This window comes from Heliconius melpomene, chromosome 12 (genome assembly GCF_056956725.1).
Source record: "Heliconius melpomene rosina isolate 202511_hmr_F chromosome 12, ASM5695672v1, whole genome shotgun sequence".
NCBI lineage: Eukaryota > Metazoa > Arthropoda > Insecta > Lepidoptera > Nymphalidae > Heliconius > Heliconius melpomene.
In genome coordinates, this window is record NC_140400.1 from 14431495 (window position 1) to 14445716 (window position 14222).

The following is a 14222-nucleotide window of genomic DNA, read 5'->3' on the forward strand; positions in this document are numbered from 1 at the left end:
TACAAGTTAGCAACAGTCAAAATTTTGACATTGAGGTTTAGTTCAGTAACTACTACCTACTGCTCTTTAGTTATTATTGTTAAACAATAAAATATAGAAACCTATTATAGGATTGTATATTTTTGTGGCTGCGACACAAATACTAGTATTATTTGTAAATTTCATCGTTATATGTTATAACTTACACAAACACAGTCAATTTCCAATTCAGGTTCACTTATTCAGAATAGTTTTTGAACGTCTTGTCATATGGTTCAATTAAAAAAACAAATATATATGTTTGGCGCCAAGATCTTATTACACTTATATTTATTGTTAATTTTAATATCAAAAAATAAAGAACTGGAATATATGAAAACTCTTGTAAATAATGAATGTGCTTCAAAGAGAATGTCGTAAACCTATGATGAAAAAGAAATCTGAACTTATTAGAAAAGATACAACAATTGGTAAATAAAAAACAATCTTCATTCAAGTTATATAATTCACACAATAGCGTGAGCATTTACGTTTTTTGTTCTAAATCATACATATATAAAATGCCTACTAAATTTATGATGATGATGATAAATACATTTATAATTTATAAAGTCGCTCTATCGCTCGTGACGTAGGACAAGCGTACAACTATGAATGCGACAGTTGTTGTGCACTCGAGGATATAAAAAATTGAATAAGTATTTTCATTCTCTCGTTTTGGTACCCAGGCGAACTCAGGCGAACTTAATTGGAATTTAATTTTGCGAATTTTAAAATTAGTCAATTCCTAGGAATACTTGGTTCAAATATACCTTTGCGTAAGCAACTAACTACCAACACATTTCGGAAAATAAATAGAGGTGTTGCGCCCCGATATGAATTTAGCACCGAATATTCATCTTCATCGAAACGATCCTTTATGGGACCTCCATCGGGGCCACCTCCAAACGTTAAACGAAGGTAATACAAATCCAACTAAGATTTGTTAATTAATTACTTTTCTTAAAATTATTCAGTTATTGCTTGTGTATTGATGTTTTGTATTGATATAGCATAGAAAGCAACAATACCAATACTTAGCTCAGTTATTAATAAATAATAACTTAAATTCGACCAATAAATATTTCTTTTCTTAGGTGATTATAATAATATTAATCACTTTGAAGCCTTCGTAGCGCAGGTCGCAGTGGCACAGCTTGTAACCATCACGACTGTTGTGAGTTCGATTCACTTCCTCGTTCAGTTTCATTTTCTCATTCTGGGGACAGCATAAAGCGTGGCGTTGAGTACCGACAGCAACCAATGTAAAAACTGGTCAAATACGTTATATGTACCCAATGTTTACAAAAGAAACAGCTTATATTACAATGTTAATACTGTTTTTATGTCATAGATTAAGATATATACAAAAACTCATTTAGCCTTAGGTTTAGATAAAAATATTAAAAAAAAAAAAAAAAAACGAGTAAATAGTAATAATAATATGAAAAAAAAAGGGTCGAAGTATGTCTTGTAGATTTATCAGATTTTAAATAAAAAATATATTGTTTTTCAAGACGAATAATAAACAACTCAATTTCAACAAAACCTGAATCTTCATCGAGTGGTCAACCACGAATCCTAGCCAATGATTCAGCTGACCACACTTCAGATATTTGCACGCCAAGAAATCGACCTACAACTTTAAGATATATAAGTAGCAGTAGTAGAGGTATTTATTTTTTTATTTCTTTAGTTTGTTTATTTTAGATATGTGACATATACATAAATAAAATAACCGTAATCGTATTCTTCCTCGTGGAAATCGAACTAAAGTACAAATATAAAAGTAATGTTATTAATCAACAATTGAAGAATAAATAAAGAATATTGTAATTGTTAATCAAATAAAATTGTAGATATTCGTTTGATATTATGAAGCTTTATTCGACATTGTTTTATAGTTACAGATGTCAGGAACTCACCTGCGGCTTCGCCGGCTTAAGTTTATCGTTATATATTAACCAAGTTATACAAAATTTCTACATAAATTGTAGTATAGTATTTGTTATTCTGACATATAAGCTATAGGTAGAACTGCGAAGTAAGGTTTCATCTAAATCTGTTCAGTAGTTTTTGCGTGAAAGTGGATCAAAAATCCATCCTCACAATTTTACATTTATAATATTAGTAGAATTACTAAGATGAAGTTATAAAATTTTATCAATAGTAGAGCAAAAGTATATTTCCCGTGGCTAACCTCTTTGAACCTGCATAATCGGAATTACCCTACTTATTCATCTAATAAACAATAATAATTAATTGATTATAATAATATTAATCTACACAATATGTAAATAAAAAATATTGTTAAGGTATACGTCACTAAAACTGTTCTATGGGTACATTATATTTTTTTAGTTTACAATCTATTTTATATTATTTATATTATTTTACGCTTCATGCTCACGCTGATCTCAAAATTAATTTTAAAAGTAGCATAATAATTAAGAAGTATACATTTCTTTTAATTGTTCCTGGATTTCTATAATAAATTATATTATAATAGAGCCATGTTATAAAAAATACGCTATTAAATAATAAAATAAAGTAAATAAAAATCTTACAATATAGGTGGTCATAGCGGCACTAGATCAGCTAGGTCTACTAGCATATCGGTAGCCGAAGCTAGTGTCATATTAGGTAAGCATTTCTGCTTCTACGCTTTTTAATGAAATTGTATTTAGATTACTTATCTATGTGTGTAGTAATGCTAAAAATAGAAATATATTATTGAAGGAAATTCTTTGTTATAGACAAGTTAAGTAAAACAAATAGTAATAATTTTACTATGCTCAGAGTTTTATTAAGGTGTGTATTTGTAAAGCTCTCTCGAATCTGAGTTCGATTTTGAGATGCTGTTTTCGTTCATAGATATGTACAATTATAATTTATAAACGAAAACGGCACCTCAAGATCTAACTTACTTAAGCTTAAGTTCTCTATATTATAATCATTCGGAAACAGTTTTAATTTTAGAGAGAAGGTCATTTCTCTTACAGTTTCTAATTGTCATATGATATCTAGTAGTGGCATTGGGTTTCGCCACTCGCCATTTAAGCTTATCTAAACACGCAAAAAATCATCCAAAATAATTTAATCGTTTTTGCTTTTAAAATAATGTAACATATACTGTCTCCCACGTTCAGAAATATATATATTTATATGAGGTCTATCTTTATTTCAATAATAAAGTAAACAGTAAATAAACTTATTAATGGAAGATGACCAATGGGTAAATTTAGATAAATAATCTAAGAATTGACTTTGATAATTATAATGGGTAAACTACATATGTAAAATATAATTTATTTAAAGTTTTTCACCTGTTTTTGCATTTTAGTAAGCAATCATAAAAACTAAAAATTAACATTTTCCAGCGATATCAGAAGGTAGAGGAATGGCTCGAGGGGAAATAGGTATGGCGGCGGTTGATCTGCGGCATCCTCATCTAGTGCTGTGTCAGTTCAGTGACACATTGCTGTACACCCACACACTGACTAAGATTAACTATTTTAACCCTATTGAGGTTTAATTATTTTTATTTTTTGTTATTTTATCATTGCAATATTTTTTGCGCAATTTTACCATCTTTCCTACTTAGGTAATAGAAACTAATAGTAAAATATTCTATTCTTGACATATCTCCCTAGTTCTCTTTACAATAGAGAGTAAATTAAGAAAATAATAAAAGCAAACACGCGGGGGAACTGATCTTACAACCATCTCATTTACATTAAAACTCTATCCTACCGCACCACTATGGTCTCAAAAAGTAAAGATATTGTTTTAGCTAAGTACATTTCGTGTACACACGAATTTCTTATTAATAAGAATTTTATTATTGCACAATATTGTGTAATGCTATAAGCATTGTCTCTATATAGTTGATATCTAGTTTTTTAAAATTAGCTGTCGTACATAAGTTGTACAATATATCGCTTAAAATACAATTGGCTCACAATCTTCAATTGACTATGCCTACTGTAGCTACAAAATTGAAATTATATTTACGATATATAAAAAGAAATAAGTAATAATAAAAACCAATGGCCATATAAAAATATTGATATTTTTTAAAATAAATATGAGATAATAATTTTCAACACTTTTAATAGGTTTTTAAAATAACGAGCTTCTAAGACAACAGTAATGTTAAAATTATGCCTATATAATTTTCAGATAATCGTACCGCATACTTTCTGTGAGGGTGTCCAGCCAAATCAGTTATATAAGCTTATTAAAGATCAATGTCCGTTAATAAATGTGACTGCGGTACAACGCCGCCATTTTAACGACGCCGCTGGCAGACAAAATATACAAACGTTGTGTGCCCCACAGTATAGCGCTGTGTATTTGCAAGTTTTACATAAGTATGGATAATTGCTATTGTTTCTTTTAAACTGTTTTTTTTTTAAATTGACTTTTCTTATTTGTGGAGAGATCTCGTACTTAAGCCCGGTTTCCACCGCGAGCGGAGCGGCCACTTTAAGAACTACGTTGAACTCGCAACAGTAAACTGTGTACCAATAAATAATTGGACGAAAAGGACCGAGTGACCAGAGAGATTTGAAATAACTCTAAAAGAGTGCGGAGCGAAGTAATTATAAAATATGAAACTCTTTGTTGGTGGAAAATGTAAACCTATTTTTTTTATTTAATAAGAATCCGTCTCTTCTATTGTCCAATTTTCACCGCGAAAGAGAAACGAGAGGGTAGAGTGCTTAATCCGATACGAACTCCTTTTAAATAAAATCAGTTTTGCTTTCTGTTAATCTTAAAAAAAGAGAGGAAATCAACGTAGTCTTTATAAAAATAAGTATCGAATTAAAATTATTTTTAATATAGAAAAGCCACAAACGTTGTTAATCTTATTTGGAATAATAAAACTAATAATTACTATATACATATGCACAAATTAATTATGAAGCTCTTCTTACAGGTTTTATGCTCTTACAGCAGCTGCCGCCGTTTTGAAGTACGTAGAGTACATTCAATGTATTGTCTTCGCTAGAGAATCATTAAAAATAGAGTACCATTCATCTGAAAACACTATGATTATTGGTATATTTTTTCAACTTTACATAAAACCCTTAAACTTTAATATCTAATACTAAGTAAAAACTAAATATTGATAAAAAAGTGATGACAACGTAACGTAGTGTGTCTATTAAATAGTGATGACAACGTAACGCAGTTAAGACGTAAGCTAGCGTAAGTTCAATTAACAATGACATAACAAGTGGAAATCTCTACATTTGATATAAAGTGCCTTTCCAATCTAATTAAATAAAAATAGATATGGCAAAATCCCAAAGAAAATCAAACAAAGAAATTTTTTATGTTTCAAATTAAATTTCACTTTTTATTAAAAATAACGTTTTAGACGTAGTAACAGCAACACAATTAGAACTTGTCCATCCCCTAGTACCGTCAGCGGGACCCACTTGCTGTTTACTAGGAGTATTGGGTCCTACGTACACTATAGGGGGAATTAGGGCGTTAAGGGCCGCCATTTTACAGCCTTCCTGTAATAAAAATGTTATAGAAGCCAGGTTGGATGCGGTCCAAGAGCTAATTAATAATGATACCGGGTTGATGGTTGATTTACAGGTAAGTTTCTGTATACATTTTCAAAGTTTTCATTAATTTACGATTTATAAGTATCGTACTTTTCTTTAATTTTTTTGTTTCCCGAGTGAACAATGCACAAAATTTCAGGGTGACCGTGACTTGTCGACCGTATTGTAATATTTTTTCTTATATATGAACGCCTGAAAGGCCATAACCTATAGAAATAAAATGGTGTTAGGGATATATTAATATTTTTTTATATCTTAAGTTTCAATTACTTTTGTTCTAAACTTTGTAAATGTTTATATCAATTTCACGCTGTATGTTATTTTAACTTTTTATATTTTTTAAATGTGCATATATTTTAACTACACGTACAGTAAATGATTCAATAATTCGTTGGTAGCACAACTTACTTGTGTGAACTAAAAAAAACAACAGAAAAGTTCCTGAGTTCCTAAGAAACTTAAGTTTACTTGAGCGGCCAAGACTCATGGACCGTGCTTATTATATAACTACGTATAAGCTATCCATAAAAATATATTTTCTTCTTTAGGATGTTTTAAAAAAATTGTCAGATATAGACAAAATTTTATTTTTATGCATTGAAACACCTAATCAAAATATGGATAAATATGGCGAACAGCAACTAAATCAAACTATCCTATTAAAAACTACAATGGAAATGGTGCCTATGTTAATAGAAGCATTGAATAAAGTCGAGAGCGGGAAACTAAAAACTATTAAAATGGTATTATTATAATTAATATTATATTAATAATTAAATACTATTTTTTACTAGTTCGTTTAATGATTAAACAAAGCAAATGACTTTTTTAAAAATTGTCATAATATAATAATGTAAAATTTGATCAGTACTTAATTAATTTTTACTGTGATAAATTTTACATTGTACAATTACATATTTTAAAGGATTTAGAAAATCCACACTACAACGAAATATCGAATAGAATACGTGAAATAATACAGGAGGACGCCCACTTAGAGAAAGGGGCCATGGGTAGCCTTCAACGCTGTTTTGCTGTGAAACCAGAAATCAATGGCCTTCTAGACGTAGCTAGAAGGACCTATTCAGAATTAATAGATGATATACAGAAAATAGTACAACAATTAAGTGAAATGCATGATTTACCAATACGTTTGAATCAAAACGTTATGAAAGGATTTCACATAGTGTTGCCAGTTGCACCGAAAAACAGAAGACATTTTAATATCGAAGACTTACCACCAATATTTATCCAGGTATTTATTTCCTTAAAAGTTCATTAAAAGTTTTATTTCTGACTTCAGTTAAAATTTATCTACTGATAAGATAATATTTACGGATTTAGATAACAAAGAAGGAAATGTATAGTAAAGTATCAAGTCTTCCTTATAAATTTGCAAAGACATGTAAATATAATTTTTTATCTCTAATATATTACACAACTACTATAAATAAGTAACGGCGCGCGCTCTGTTTGTTTATATTTTAAAAATATTTTTATTGTCTCGGTCTAAATAATAAAGGCCGATTATTGAGTGGGACTCAAAACATTTATTTTTCATAAATAAGCAGAAAGGAGATTACGAAATATCTTAATATGAGGTTTTATTTGCCTAACCTCTATACATATAAGTACGTGATATGGTAAAATAATACCTAAGAAAGAGTTAAAAGTTTTTATTTTACAAATTGAATTAAGAATTATGTAAAAAAGCAGAGGATGCTTCTTAAGTGATCTTCCCACTTAATTTTTCCCCTTATACTTAATTCCAATAAAAAAATATGTTTTTCTTTTTCGTTTATTTCTTTATAAAAGCATGTTTACTAGTATTTTTAATTATTATTTATTTTATATTTTTTAGTTTTTTTAATATAATTTATTATAAGTTCTAATTTCATTGATTTACAATCAGTAATTTGTACGGAACCCTCGGTGGGCGTGTCATACTCGCACTTGACCGATTTTTGTCTTATTATTGCATTGTCATCGGTCCTTGATAAGTACCTATACAAAATTTCAAATTAATCCGACGTTTCAAAGCCAGCCACAATGTTGTTTAAAATATCCGTAACAAACATACCTAGATTTATATAGATATTACATACATATGTACATACGTCCGAAGCTAATAAAAATGTCTTAAAATGATCTTCTTTGAAAAGAAATTATTTTCATTTACATTATCCTTATAAAAAAATTGAACTACCTATCTCGTTATAGCACGAAATGCCTTCATGCTGTATTGCGCCACAACGCGTTTTGTTGATATTGCTGTTTTTTATCACTCATATTAATATAATTAGTTTCTTAGCAAAATAAAATTAATCTACAATATGATAAAATGACCATTTATTTATAAACAAATTGAAGTTTACGTTTGGGGGATACGTTTCATTAAACCGATCTTAGCCAAGATGTTCGCTATTTACATCATTAGGTATAACTATAAGGATAATAATAAGCCTCTAAATTAAAAATATTTGTTGTTTTTATTGGCCATATCTTACGAGCAAATTTATGCTCTAATTCTTCTTTATCATTACGTTTTTTAGGGTTCCGTACCCAGTGGCGTAGCTAGCGTTTAGACCTTAGATCATTTTAAAGGGCATCAAGTCCTCTAAGCCGCACCAAGCATCAAAAGGAAAGGGGCATCAAAGTCGACGGTCATTTTGTTTTTTTTTTTAGAACTCATCATCAAGAAAGGGGCATCAAAGTCGGCGGTCACTTTGGTTTTTTTTTTTTAGAACTCATCATCAGGAAAGGGGCATCAAGTCCCCTAAGCCGCACCGGGCAGCAAATACCCTAGCTACGCCACTGTCCGTACCTGAATAAAAAATGGAACCTTTATATATTTATAGTATCATTTCGTTAGTCTGCCCGGCTGCTAATACCATTTATCTCGAGATCGCATGGAGATATCAAGCTGAAATTAATATGAAATATTAAGTTCTATATTTAGATCCCTATAGATTTATCCTTCCTTACCCGTCCCTACTTCCCGTAGCATAAAGTTATGAAGTGAGTGATAGAGTTTAATTAGTGCGAAACATTTTTTAAACCCAACCAAAGACCTTTTGGGCTCTAATTTTATATAAAATATCATAATTTTCTTATTAGGTCGCATTTAATGGAGCAAGTGTTACAATGATCACAGAAGAACTAGTTGTATTGGATCATCAAGCAAAAGAATCATTAAACGAAATACAAAAGATGAGCAATATGTATTTTTTTTATTGAACAGGCATAATTCATGATAAATAAATTTTAATTTTACCTTATCGAAGAATAATATTTATTTCAGAGTCATATCCTCATTGTTAAAGGAACTTCGTCCGTTTATGTCAAGTCTTTACAAATTGTGCGAAAATGTAGCTGAGCTGGACATTTTGCTTGCTTTGGCTCATGTATTACGATTTTACATTTTTTTTTATTGTAAAAATAGGAGAGGACCTAGTGATAATCTAGTGATAAATAATAATAGGGTAAACTCACTTCGCACTTCGTCTTACTACAGTAGAGATTTAGAATAATCAATTACTGACCTACTCTGACCGAAGTTCAGATCCATAACTATCACGTTTACGGTCAAAAACTGTCAAAAACTGATGTCCTCAAGAATAAATTATTCTGTTCTTTATTTACCACTCATTTATAAAATTGTACATCGAATAGGGAAATCCCCGATATGTTTTGTCTAACTTGAGCGGGGAAACACCTATTGGAGAGATAAATATTTTCCTAAGTGGAAATGTATACCCTTATATTTCCACTTAGGGATTTTTTACTAATTAATACTCACATTATATTTTTTAATTAATATTTGATTTTATCATATTTTCTTTAAAGACAAGCACAATAGGATCATATATAAGACCGGAGTTCGATAGTTATTTGGAAATAAGCAATAGCGTTCATCCTCTTCTCGATTACAATACTCAAGTGATGCCAGTTCCTAACGACATTGTAAGACAAAAGAAGTATTTACAAAAATATAACAGGAACAGGAGAACAATAATTCAAATTAAAGAAATATGTGTATATTTCTTTAATTTGAATTCTTATTGTTCTCCCTTATTTTGCATTGGTGAGAGAGCGAAGAAATGAAAATATTAATAAATAATAATTCATTCCCTTAAATGAGCATCGAACCCACAGCCAGCGCGTTACAGCTACAACCTTGTACTCCCGCGCGACGATAGATTCGATCGTACTGAATCGTGAAAGTAATGAATCCTCCATAAATGCTAAGACAAGACACTTCGTTCTCCACTTTTTGCCAAAATTAGTTGTGGGGCTCAACAATTAATTTTCAAGAGACGTATAATCATCGGATTATAGGTTCGATTCCCACTCTTGAAAATTAAACGCGATCGTTTACAGACACATAGCCTTTTATACATATTTATTAGTAAAATTTCTAATACAAAATGTTTGTTTCAGTTTGCTAGTCCAGAGTACAATTTTACGATAATAACTGGTCCAAACATGGGCGGCAAAAGCATTTATATAAAACAGATTGCTATTATGCAAATTATGGCGCAGGTATGTTGATAAATTTAGTTAAATAAAAAAAATTGTATAGAATATGCTCAAGATCACTAAGATTTTCTTATATATAATAGATAGATAAATTATTAAAGGAAAAAATATATTATTTAATATAATATTTTGTTGTTTATTCATTGATTTACTTTATTTTATGTTTCTAGCTAGGTTGTTTTCTACCAGCAACAAACGCGGTACTTCGCTTATGCGACCGTATTTTTTCAAGGATTGGTTTTAACGATAATGTTGAATTCAACGCTTCTACTTACGTTATAGAAGTAAGCTTAGTTTTTTTTAAAATTACTCTACATATATATTTTATCTCTTGTATTTACTCTATAATCTTTATAATTAATAATACTTACATACTATTAGCAAGTCATTCAGTTCGCTTATATTATGTTTTAATTTGATAAAAAGGTTACATATATTTTATATCATTATTTCTTTTATAATAGATAAATAGAATTGTTTTTTTTTATTTTGGAATTCATACAGATGAAAGAAACACAACATATTTTAAAAGGCCTTACTTCGTCAAGCTTGGTAATAATAGATGAACTATGCAGGTAAAGTTCCTATTGAATATTTTATTTTTAATACTAGGTACACAAAAAAAAACTAGATAAAAGTGGTTAAGGTCGTTCATTTCTTCGCTCTAGTGTCGAGGTAAAGAGCGGCGTCGAGTTCTGTCACTCAACACGCAATGCCTCCAGAATTCGGCGGAAAGTGGGGAACGGAGTATCCTAACACTAGTTTCCCTTTGCCTACACTGCTATGTGCGGGATATAACGTAAAGCTGATTTACATATTTTTTTAAATAACCTAACTTTTTTTATGTAGGGGAACAAGTGTCGAAGAAGGCACCAGTATAGCTTGGGCGATATGCGAAGAACTCTTGAGAAGTGATGCCTTCACTTTCTTCATCACACACTTCCTATACCTCACTAGATTACAAGACTTGTATTTTAATGTTGTAAAGTAAAGTATTATTATGATTACTAAAGTTAACTAGTTTAACTGTTTTATATATTTATTTGGTTTTATACGCTAGGCTAGTGCTAAGAAGACACGACGTTCTCTCTTTTTGAAACTATAAACTATGCGTTTTGAAAGCCGGAACTTAACGCTGCAATTTGTCTACCAGAGTAGGAAAATAAAAACAATTCATTCCGCCGAGTGAGAATCGTACCCATAACCATTGCATTTATAGTTAGAGATTGTCCCACTGCGCCAATGGATTAATATATACCTACATAATAATATGTATACATATTTAATATTTATCTCGCACAAAATCATTAGGCGCTTCCGAAATGATAATGCATTATGAATATCAATCAATCTAGTACACTTTTGGCTTAATTATCAATCATCAGTCGCACGCTTGTGTCCCTGCGCCATTACAGCCTCTACTTTAAATAAAACATAATATATATTACAGTTGTCATACAGCCGTTACAGAAGAAAGTAATTCTCAAGCTTCACACAAAAAAATAATTTATCAACACAAAATCGAACCTGGCGTTACCAAGATAGAGCACTACGGCCTCGCATTGGCCGCTAAAACTAATCTTCCCCAAGACACTGTTAATTTAGCAAAAGAGCTTACTGAACTTATTGCTAAAAACAAACAGGTGCATAATTAATTCTTATGTGTTTCTTAAATACTTATATCCGCCATTTTTCGGATTTCTAACGATAAGCAACTTGTTCTCTTTTCTAAACAAAACAATAGCAATTATAAATGAATGAATTTGAATAGTGTATAAAATAATAACTATGGATGGATATAAAGTATTTACTATTTATTAATTTAGGAAACCTTGTTTAATATATTAATATAATTATATATATTTTTAAAATAACAATATTTCAGCCTCAAATACTTAAATCATCAATGCCAGATATAGAGAAAACCCTATATGATTTAAATGGTAAAATACAACAAGAATCTCGCAAAAATTTTGATTTTGAAAGAACTTCTAAAAGAATCATACAAGAATTTAAAAATGCTAATCTAACGCTTATAGAAAATATGAAAATAAAACGAAATATAACATTAGATAATAAATTAAATATGAGTAGTGATGTAATGAGTGATACAATAGGACCTAATAGTTCAAAATCTATCTCTAAACAAGATTTTATTCATTCAAATAATCTATACTAATATAATAAAGCGGAAGAGTTTGTTTGTTTGTTTGTTTGTTTGTTTGTTTGTTTGTTTGTTTGAACGCTAAGATCTCTGGATCTACTGGTCCGATTTTCATTGTTTTTGTTTTGTATGAAAGCTGCATTCTTCCGAAGTGCTATAGGCTATATAACATTACATTATACATATAAACTAATACATTTTAAAATACTTTCTAATTTGACATGCAATTTATTCTGCCATGTTAATAACAACCGTCGCGTCGCTACGCAACCGTTACCGCGACATTTTGATATTCATCCTTATGAACATAAATGTTATAGTCACTCTTAACATTTTATCTAGATTGAAATTATAGTTTACTGTATAACATTCTAATAAATAATTAAGGAGATGTCACTGATTCCAAATGACCTAGCCTACGGGCGGCACAGTGTGAGTATGACCGACGCGAACGGGCAGATGAAAACGTTGACGGTTTTATAAATTTTCATACATTTTCGAACTATTGTAAATGTTTATGTAATTATTTGCTGTTTATAATTAATTTAAACTACACTTTGGTTCTCTTCTTATTTTATTTGATATTGCCCGCTAAAATTATCCTACTTAATAGAGAGAAATGTTTAGTTATTTCATAGAGTCGATATCTATGTACGCACGCACGGAAAACTTTAGGTACTTTTTCTAATATTGAGAATACCTATCCTTTAGTTACTTTTAATCCTTTTGTTGGTTCATTTCAATAACTCAGATATTTTTTTCTAATAATGTGTATCTACTTATTATTCTTTTGATTATTTAAGCTTATATTTTCTTACTAATTCTATTGAGAATTGAAAATAATTTCATGAATATATTTAATAAATATTCTTATAGTTGAAGCAGGCGTAGCCGCGTCCGGGTCCACTAGTAATCTTAATAAAGCCATGAATAATGACACTCCAAATCCAACAACGGGTTACAGTTATTCTATTGAAGAAAATATTATAACTGATAATTATATTTATTCTGTTAAGCATTCTACTGAATTACTTAACACTATTGAAAATAATAATCATTATAATGACTTAGAACAACCATTACCTCAAAATCAAATGTCTGATAATGAATGTGATATAAATGGTGATTTAGATAATGAAAATGAATTAAATTTGAAAGCCGTTGCTGACTTTAATAATAACGATTCAAATGTTGCTAGAAACAATAGATCACAATCTAATGATGATAATGAAAGTGATGCATTTAATGATTATCGCACTGAAAGTGGAAGTGGAAGTGATTCAGATATAGCTACAGCGTTAACTCAAGTTCTAGAAGAAACTTCTGCAAGCACGAATTCAAGAAGCGACGTGTCGGTCAATGAAGAACTTATGAGAGAAACCATTGAAGAAATTAATGAAGATTTAAAAAGAAATAATATAACTATACTTAATGATACTATTCTTACACCACCACCAGAATTTAGAGATTATAATAACGGATATAATTGAGCCTGCATTGCACCTTTTTCAAAATTAAAATTGTTAAATAAAATACTAAATTTATTAATTCTTTTTATTGTTTTTCCTTAGTCGTAGTCCTAGTACGTATATTGTATTTCTTCAAAGTTAAACATGTTTGGCGTTTAAAATACAGGTAAGGAAAAAAAAAAGTGTATAAAATTTTGTTTGTTTTGTAGTAATTTAAAAAAATCGATGTTGCGAGTCGGCTCTAATCGATAATTCTTATGTTACTATTTTTACTTTTTAGTTTCTTACCAAACAAGCAGAAGACAAACATTTCTTGTATTGTGTAGACATGTTTAATCCGTGCAAAAAAAGTTGCTAGAAAAAATATAAAATTTTATAGAAAATAAAATATTTTAAAGCCCTATATTTATTAAAATATATATAATTAAAAAAAAAATAATAAAAATATAT

At 29.7% G+C, this 14222-nt stretch overlaps 1 protein-coding gene across 1 annotated transcript; it reads left to right on the plus strand.

Moving 5' to 3' along the window:
• The first annotated feature begins 102 nt into the window (after positions 1–102).
• Positions 103–13823, plus strand: LOC146534085 (mutS protein homolog 4-like). The gene is made up of 20 exons (XM_085193841.1): positions 103–449; positions 771–926; positions 1526–1690; positions 2593–2661; positions 3399–3547; positions 4201–4391; positions 4961–5082; positions 5405–5631; positions 6149–6343; positions 6526–6855; positions 8718–8821; positions 8902–9004; positions 9447–9563; positions 10041–10142; positions 10310–10423; positions 10644–10714; positions 10989–11126; positions 11590–11782; positions 12025–12313; positions 13195–13823. The coding sequence occupies exons 1-20, from the start codon at positions 371–373 to the stop codon at positions 13791–13793; spliced, it is 3513 nt and encodes a 1170-aa protein (XP_085049967.1). The 5' UTR covers positions 103–370; the 3' UTR covers positions 13794–13823.
• Positions 13824–14222: the final 399 nt, after the last annotated feature.